The sequence below is a fragment of the Gouania willdenowi genome, chromosome 3, assembly GCF_900634775.1.
Source record: "Gouania willdenowi chromosome 3, fGouWil2.1, whole genome shotgun sequence".
NCBI classification, from domain to species: Eukaryota; Metazoa; Chordata; class Actinopteri; order Blenniiformes; family Gobiesocidae; genus Gouania; species Gouania willdenowi.
The window spans coordinates 45,176,457-45,185,997 of NC_041046.1; the positions used below are offsets into that span (position 1 = coordinate 45,176,457).

At 34.6% G+C, this 9,541-nt stretch overlaps 1 protein-coding gene across 1 annotated transcript in view; it reads left to right on the forward strand.

Annotated features, from left to right (window-relative positions):
• Window positions 1-9,075, forward strand: part of scamp2l (secretory carrier membrane protein 2, like) — an 11,448-nt gene extending 2,373 nt beyond the window's left edge. Inside the window, exons 2-10 of the mRNA XM_028439102.1 lie at window positions 523-600; window positions 701-787; window positions 1,912-2,038; window positions 2,107-2,235; window positions 3,365-3,524; window positions 3,647-3,748; window positions 5,024-5,141; window positions 6,342-6,525; window positions 8,152-9,075. Coding sequence (XP_028294903.1) covers window positions 523-600; window positions 701-787; window positions 1,912-2,038; window positions 2,107-2,235; window positions 3,365-3,524; window positions 3,647-3,748; window positions 5,024-5,141; window positions 6,342-6,497 — 957 coding nt within the window. The 3' untranslated portion in view covers window positions 6,498-6,525; window positions 8,152-9,075. The remainder of the gene's footprint in view (window positions 1-522; window positions 601-700; window positions 788-1,911; window positions 2,039-2,106; window positions 2,236-3,364; window positions 3,525-3,646; window positions 3,749-5,023; window positions 5,142-6,341; window positions 6,526-8,151) is intronic.
• The last annotated feature ends 466 nt before the right edge of the window (window positions 9,076-9,541 follow it).

A 9,541-nucleotide genomic window follows, 5' to 3' on the forward strand; every position in this document is an offset into this window, starting at 1 on the left:
CATTGTTTACTATAGAACCAGAATTTAAATTAATAGGCTTCTTCTTCATTTGTATTATTCCTTTGTTTATTTCATTCAAGGTTTATTTTTAGTTAAATTGCATTGTTTTGAATATTTTATCAAGGAATTCTTTTGACAATGAAAAATAAAAGGAAAATAATACAGTATTTTGTAGTTTTGTTCCCAAAAAAAAAAATTTGTCTACATTCCCATTTTGTAAAATAAATCGTGAATCGAATCGTATCGGGAGTTGAGTGAATCGTATCGGTAAAAAAAAAAAAGCTCATATTGAACATCTCCAGTGATAACACTTGTTCAAACTTTTTCTAGTATTCCACACTATAAAATAAGTAATAAAAGTAAGTTTGATTCATGCTGATATTGTATTGGATTGTTTGTATTGACTAATACTCAGGTGTGTGTGGTACCAGAGGAGGTAAAGTCGTGGCACTAATAAATCAAAACAAAGGAGTCTACTTCTCTACAAACAACATGTGTAACTTTCTCCCACTGTTTTCCCAGGATGCATCAGTGACTCAGGCCACCAGAGGAATCACAGAAACCGTGGGCGAGTACAACCCGTTCTCTGCGTCTGAATCAGTCAGTTTGTGTATTTTTTTAAAGGAATTCTCACAGACGTATTCATAGTTTACATGTTTTCATTCATTATTTCTGTTAATATTCATTGGCTTTCATACAGGGACACATCACTGGAACAACCATCCCCATATCTGCAGCTTCCACCCAACCAGCCGTACTGCAGGCGTCTGTGGAGCAGAGCCCCAAAGTATGTCAATAGATCATTCACATTCTGTCTCTCCTAGATCTGCATGGCAGGATCCATTATTTAATCATATGCATATGAGTTTGATGCTATCCAAACAGAATTTAACATTTTAGTCATTGTGCGTGACCAGACTCATACCACGCATGATTTTTGGCAAGGAAACTAAACATCTTTCAACCTAAAACTGCATAACTGCCTGTTTTTATTTCATATCTGCAATTTTTCAGGGAATAGACTACAGTGCAGGATTCATAATTGTCCCAATAAGTCCCAGAAATGAATCCATTTGGAGAAAATTTGTGCCAAAATATTGTGCAAAAAAAATCAAAATAGTAAATAAATGGACTTGATTTATATAGTACTTTTATCTCTACGTCCCAAAGAGCTTTACACATCAACTCATTCACACACCAACAGGACTGAGCTGACATGAAAGGTGCTGGTCAACCACTGGGAGAAACTTAGGGTTTAGTGCCTTGCCCAAGGACACTTCGACAGGTAGACTAGGATTGGACCCCCAACCTCTCGATCAGAAAACTATCTATCTATCTATCTATCTATCTACAGTATCTATAGTTATCTATCTATAGGTGTAGATATATATATATCCATCTATCGACTATCTATACATCTATCTTTCTGTCTATCTATAGGTGTATATATATCTATTTAGAGGTATCTATCTATAGGTATATCTCTATCTATAGTTATCTATCTATAGTTATCTATCTATTTATAGTTTTTTATCTATCTATAGTTATCTATAGTTATTTATAGTTATCTATCTATAGTTATCTATAGTTATTTATAGTTATCTATTTATCTATAGTTATTTATAGTTATCTATCTATCTATAGTTATCTATAGCTATCTATCTATCTATAGTTATCTATAGGTATATTTCTATCTATAGCTATCTATCTAGGTATATGTCTATTTATCTATAGTTATTTATAGTGATCTATAATTATATGTCTATCTATCTATATTTATCTATCTATTTATAGAGTGCAGGAATTGACTAAATTCTGGTTTCTCTGAACACCAGTTTTAAAATGAATTATAATAATTTTAGGAAGTGTTGGGTGGAGCTCCTATCCTAGTTGAATAGTGTCCGTACGCAGGTATCTGCTGCTACTGCTCAGATGATCAGACAACAGGAGGAGCTGGAGAGGAAAGCAGCTGAGCTGGAGCTGAAGGAGCAGGAGATGCAAAACAACAGAAGTTCAGGGCGAGCGCTGAACCCTGGAGGTACAGGAGATGTTTATTATGGATGTGTTTACAGGATGGTCCTGATGCTTCTACTGTGTGTCTGATAGAAAAAGAGAACAACTGGCCTCCTCTGCCTAAATGCTGCCCCATAAAGCCGTGCTACTATCAGGACTTTGATGAGGAAATCCCTCCAGACTTTCGTAAAATCTGCAAAAGGATGTATTACCTCTGGATGTGTACGTAACCCTCAGCATGTTCTCTCTTATTATTAGTATTATTATTATTATTACAATGGAAGGCTTGTCAACTTCTATCACAGTGATTCAGCATTTGGAATCTAACCAATCTAAGCATTATTACTAACATTTGTATATATTTTTATTGTTTGTGTTTGTGGTATATTTTTCTTTCATTTTGAGTGTTTCTGGTGCCATTTTTGTGTATTTATCTAATTTTTTTTTGTGTTTCATTGTGATTTTGTATATTTTTGTTTTTGTTGTCATTTTGCATTTCTTTGTTACTTTTGTGTGCAGTCATCTTCTGAATTTTCTCTTCAATTGTGTGTTTCTTGTTATTTTGTTTTTTTTTTTCTTAATTGTTTTTGTGTTTTGTTGTGATTTTGTAAATGTATTGTTATTTTTGTGTATTTTTTCAGTCATCTTCTGAATCTTTGCATCATTTTATGTATTTTTGGACTCATTTTGTATATTTTTTTGTGTTTCGTTGTGATTTTGTGTATTTGTGTGTTTTTGTTATTTTTGTTATCATTTTGCTTTTTTCCTATTATTTGTGTTTATTTTTGCAGTCATCCTCTAAATTTGTCTGTAATTTTGTCTGTTTTTTTGTATATGTTTCTATATTTTTTGTGCTTTTGTTGTCATGCTGTGTATTTTTGTCACTTGTTTATAATTTAGTTTATATTTGTCTCTCATTTTGTCTGTTTTTGTGTCATTTTGGTGTCATTGAGTATGTATTTTTTCTCCTCTTTTGTGTTTTGTTGTCATTTTGTTTATTTCTATGTCATGTATTTGTAATTTTGTGTATTTTTGTGCGTTTGCTTTTGGGGGCTGCAAAATTAATGTTTCTAGGGACGCACGATATTGGCGATTTGGCCAATAACTGATATTTCTTACTGCAGTAGTGGAATTAGCAAACAGAATTATTCTGAAGACTCTTTTTCATGTTGGCCCACTGGTAATTGCAGACAAAGCTGAAAATTAAGTAAAATCAGCAATTATTCTTTTGCAAAATCATAAAATACTTCCGTCGTCATGTAAAACACATTGTATTTATTTATGAAAATGGTTTTTAAACTGAACAATGAATAATAAGAGAGCTAAATGAGACGCATGTGTGTGTCGTCAGTCCACAGTGCGACCCTGTTCCTGAACGTGCTGGCGTGCCTGGCGTATTTTATCAGTGACTCTAGCCGTGGCGTGGACTTTGGTCTCTCCATCGTCTGGTTCATCATCTTCACCCCGATGGCGTTCATCTGCTGGTACCGGCCTGTGTATAAAGCCTTCAGGTTGGTTGTCTTTGTTCTACTGAGACACACATGTACTGTACATGTTGACTATTTAAGAAGACTTGAGCCCATGTTACGTTTACAACCTCTAACATCAGCTTGTGTCTGTTTGGCTGCTGCAGGTCCGACAGCTCCTTCAGCTTCTTTTTCTTCTTCTTTGTTTTCTTTGTCCAAGTGGCCGTCTACATCATTCAGTGTGTGGGGATTCCTAGTTGGGGCAACAGGTGAGTGAGTCGGAGGGCTTCAGCTGAGGGAGATTCCCACACGTGTGAATGCATCATAGTTGTGACACTTTTTTTCTCTTTGAGTTGCTTTGATTGGTCCGTATTTTTAATGTCTAAGTCCAGTGCTTCTCAATGTGTATGGCCTGCACCCCCCATGACAGGTGGGGTGCGACAAACAGAAGGACATTTTTGATTTCATGCTAATCTTCTTAAAGCTGCGGTATGTGGAATTGTGAGACTTTTATGGAAGCAACCATGCTTCCCCCTCCACTCCCTGCATCCTCATAAACGTGCACAACTGTCAAGCTATTAGCGACTTTTTCTCAATGGACTAGTGAAAAATGTCGGGACTTTTTCTTGTGTTATTGGAGAGTGTTCTGGTGTTTTAGAGACTCTGACACGAAAGCTCGAATCACTCAAGATGGAGCGGCTGATTTTCCCACGCCACAAAGCTCACAGGCGTCCGGACTGCAAATGAATTGCGTCTGTTCTCTCCACCATAGATATGCTTCTCTTAGGTTTACATGTGATTTATTCTGTCTGTTCTCACTTGCATCACCTGCATAAAAAACAAATGTAAAAGTGCAATAATAAAAAATACAGGAAATAACGGAACATTTTTGAAATCTGTGCCAAAAAGCTTAAGAAAACCAAAAAAAGAAACTTTTTTAAAGGTAGGGTAGGTAATTTCCTCCTGATACACATTTTAAGTTTTTGGTTGAAATTGTCTTTATGTCCTGACAGAAATGAACATCTTATGTTCTCTGTAAAAGGAACAAAGAAAATCCATCATCTGTAGCAGCTGTAAATCTGTAATAACTTCGACCAATGAAAAAGACCAATCACGTCTCCCTGCTTGTTCTCGACCCCTCGCGTGCACAAGCTCACACTCAAAGCGCGTCACCGCTGACAGAGTTAAAACAGTTTTTAGTCACATTTTTTAACATATATGATGATAAAGTCTAGTGTTTACATCGTCTCATTCAGCGATAAGTAGTTTCTACACAATACAAGCGATGAGCTGAGGTCTGCTTTTGGAGCATGGCGCTCGTGTATGTGAGTGAGGGGTGTGGCTTTAGAGGGATCATAGAGGGGAGGGGGGTGAAGGCGGCGCCCTCGGAGGGTGCTACATTCAAAATCATGCTCGCTTTCAAAAATTACCTACCCTGCCTTTAAGTCAGCTAATAAAATTGTGTTTATTGTTCCGCTCCATGTGAAGTACATGCTGATGTAAATGATTATTTTTACACTTTAATAACACATTGTTGTTGACAGTGGTTGGATCACATCGATCAGCAACATTAGAGCTAATGTGGCGGTGGCTGTGGTCATGATGGTAGTGGCTGGTTTTTTCACCGTTAACGCCGTCCTGGCTGTGATCCTCCTGAAAATAGTGAGTATTCCATTTATTTCTGGCTGTTAATCTGGTTATTATTAATAAAAGTGTTCTAGTTACTAACTAAGGCTATTTGTCTATGTGGAGGTAATATTGTGTGACACAGATATTACCCAAAATGCCCATTGCCCAAAATGCAATTCTACGTGAATTGCATAGATTTACAGTAAACTATGATTAAAAAATGATTAACGTCATGACGATCTGAAAAAAAACCCAACACATTAATCATTGTGTAAATTACTAAATAGCTCAGTAGTAGATATTTCAGTCCCTCAATGTTCACAAATTCGATGAAACTCAGTTTTTCAATACCTATATCTCTTTTTTTCGAAAATCCTGCAATTTCTCTCAAACAAACCCAAAAAGATTTCCTCTAAATTACACAATATCTAGTCACAAAATTGTTGTCGGTAATGTACTTTTAAACATTGTGTTTCATGCTCAGTTTTTTCAGTTTCTCTTTATTATAGGCAATAGTTTAAAAGTGTTGTAAATCTAGTGCATGTAAACTTTAGCTTTTTCCATTACAGTGTTTTGCAAAATAAAAGCAATATTTCAAAAAATTCAACAAAGTATACAGTAATTGTGCTGTTTTAATATATTTCAATATGGAAACATATGAAAATCCTCCTCATGAAAGCGTTAAAACTTTAACAATATAGAGGCAAAAACATTAAACTGTTTTTTACGAGCAGCTTTTTACATTATTTAACAGCTTTTTAGATCATTTACTCATGATAACTTGTGGTGCTTTTGGTTGCTCTAAATAATCAGTAAAAGTTAAAGATGTTGATGTAAACCTCTTTTCTTTACCAAAAGATGATGAAGCTGCGTCCCAAAAAAAACAAACAAATCTGTGACTGCAGGGGGCGACAGTTCCAACTCTGCTGTTTGGTAGTAGATAATGAAACAGAGAAGAAGAGCTCTCCTAACTCTCCCTCAAACAGTGCATGGTTGACTTGCACTAAGGGAGTTTAAAGGATCCCTTTAGAGTCGAGCCCTCAGCATGTATCAGTTAGACGTGGAAATGCAAACTAGTGATCAATAATGTTGGACCTTTATTTTCTATTATCAGATGTTTCCACTTCAGTAAATACAATCAATCCTGATGAAGTGTTGCATGTGCAGATCTACAATCTTTAAAAAGTTCTTAATTATCCACATTGATAACTAGCATCTCTGCCGTTGCACCAGGTTCACTCTAAGTACAGAAGAACAGGCGCCAGTTTCTCCAAAGCCCAGAATGAGTTCTCCCAGGAAGTCCTGACCAACAGAACCGTCCAGTCTACCGCAGCCTCCGCCGCCGGCGCCGCCGTCCAGGGGGCGTTTGGCAGGAACCAAGAGAACTGAGCCAACCTCCTACTTTCTACGGCTCCAGGCTAGTGTCCTCACACAGACATGCCACGCTAGCTTCATAGCAAACATGAAGGGTGGGGGGTTTGTTTGATCAAGAGAAAATGATCTAAAAACAGCAAACATCAGACAAGAGTTTTTCTGTGAAATGTTAACATAGTTCATGTCTCATCCAACATTAGGAAGAAGTTCAATTCAACCTTATTTAAATAGCACTTTGAGATGACTTTGTTGTAATTTACGCTAAGTTCAACGAGCTAAGATTGTATAGTTGGCCTTTTGTCCGTGGTTTTCCTTCTCTACCATCTTACACTGTTACATGGACCGATGGAGATTCTTAGGACCAACTAGTGCTTTAACAGGAAACTGAGTGGCTTTGACTCAAATAATCTAAAAGCATTGTTAGTGAAAAAGGTTTTACACAAAGGACTTTCTAAACTTCATCAGAACTAAATTTAATATCCTTTCCTTCTTCCCATTGGATTCTGTATTAGTGCTCTTATAGACATTGGTCACACATACAGTATAAAGTCTATAATGTTTGTATAATTTCCTATGGTCCAACATCTGTTAGGAACCTGATCACCAACATCTGACAAGGGCTGCAATGGGGCGGAACATTTCCACGAAACTTCCATGGGACTTACAGCTCAGGAATTTTAGGAATATTTATAATGTATAAGCTTTTAATTCATTTCAATTCAACTTTATTTATATAGTGCAAATTACAACAATAGTCATCTCGTAGTGCTTATTAAATATTACGTTCTGAAGAAAAACCCAACAAATCCACAGGAACATTCATCAGCTACAGTGGGAAGAAAATATTCCCTTTTAATGGGAAGAAATCTCCAGCAGAACCGTGTTCAGAGGTGTCTGTGTAGTTATTAAAAAAGTGTATCATAACTAAACATTAATATTGGCATCCATTTAAAAATGATGTTTTATTCTTAAATATCAGCATTAGTTTTTTGTTGCCTAACCAACTCCAAAAGGGACGAAACATTTCAGGAATTTTGGAAATATTTAAATTCATAAACTTTTAACGGAAATTATTGAATTAAATTAGCTCAAAATTGAGAGTAAATTAAAAAAAAAAAACTGTATCATATTCAAACAAATATTAGCATCCATTCAAAATAACAATGTTGTTTTTCACTGCAGGAAATTTCATAAAATGGGCACAAGGTTTACATGATAATTATGATGTTAATAAAAACAGAAATACTTTGAAATATTATATAGGACTATAATAAAACATTTCTGTTGATTTAGAGTCATTTTAAAGTTTTTTTTAAACAGCAGTCATGGCCAGACAGTTCTACCACATGATATTTTGACAATTTAAATAACAGAATAAATTACACAAATAATTTAATAACATGAAAACATTTTTTAAAAATTAAAGTAAGTATATATATATGCTAAGTTACTACATATTTGCTATGTTTTTATGCATTTAAACCTTTTTTAACCAAAAGAAATGTAGTTGGACACTTATTTCATTGACTGAAAATTGGAAGTGATGATAAAAAAAAACTATCATATTAAACATAAATAAAATGTTCAAAAATGTTGAATTATCTTAAATGTAATGCACTCTATTTCTTCAGTAACTAAAAACATATCTTCCTCTCTTTGTTCCCTACAGCGCCACACAAATCTGGAATATTACGCACCGCAGATTTGAACTTATTCAGCGTTTCTAAGCACAGACCCAAGAATGTTCCACCGTCTGACGAAGAAGGATTTAGTTTCTGCACAGATGAGTGAGTCGGTGCAGAGACGTGTGTTTTTACAAGTTAGTCAAGATATCCAAATATATTAGCATAGAGATCAGCTTTATGCTACTTGTGGAAGGATTCCCTGTTATGTAACTTGTTACGCTGCTGAGCTTTTCATATTTGAACAAGTTTAACCATTTCTAAGGCTTTTGTTTGAGCTATGGATTAATGAAGGTGACGGGATGAAGGGAACTGCCGTTTATATTCATTAAACTTTTTAATTTTGTGAAGGAGTTTTTATAAGAAGATTAAAGGTGTGGTTTTAATGGGATGTTTTTAAAAAATATTATTTAATGTGGAGTTTTACAAAATGCTTGTTGTTTTCTGCTGTAATTTAGGTATACATAAATAGACCTGTACCCTTTATTTAAACAAGTATCTGAGATAATTTAAAAGCATTAAAATGACCTTTAAAATATGCAACAAAGAGCAGAAAGAACACACTATCTTTACGTTGTTTATGTATTTCCTTGTTTTTCCCGAAGAATTAGGTATTCAATATTCAATTCTGTCTCCGCTGCTGTTTGTAGGAAGCGGTATTTTGTTGTCTTTACATGTGAATATTTATATATCGATATTTACTATTGATTTGACACTGAATAACATTTAGATGAAGTATTAGTGCCTTAACTCTTGATTCTGTTTGTCCACTGTTAGGTTTTTATAGTACGGTGATGTTTTCCTCTTATATTCATTCTGTGTATTAAGATATATTTGTACATAATTGTTACCTAACTTAACAAAGGGCCTTTGTTGAATATTTGTTCTGACATTAAACAGTTGTTACATTCTGAGGTTGTTTCTTAAATAATTGAGTATTTCAAGCTACGTGCTGAGCTTTTCTGATAAATGGCATTTTAGATCATTTACAAAATACTTGCTTTTGCCAGCTAGAGTTTATTTGAAAATAGAAGGAAAAAGACGGAATAAAAGCCACATGAATTTAGATTTTAACCGATTTGGTTTCAAAATGTAACAAACAAAGGACAAAGTTGGCTGCATAAAATGGTATATCTTTACTTGTACATTGAAAAATATGTTGTTTGTCATTTATTGCTTGGGATAACAACTGAAAACATTTGTTGGACATTTGTGAACTTATTCCCTAATAAAAACACTTTCTAAAATAATAATTGGAATTTAAAATTGGTGTGGTAAATAAAGACAGGAGATTTGATGTATAACAGCTTAATTATAATGACCAAATAATTTATACAGCATTACAGGTTTTTCGAAATAAAATATTTTTGAAAGAGA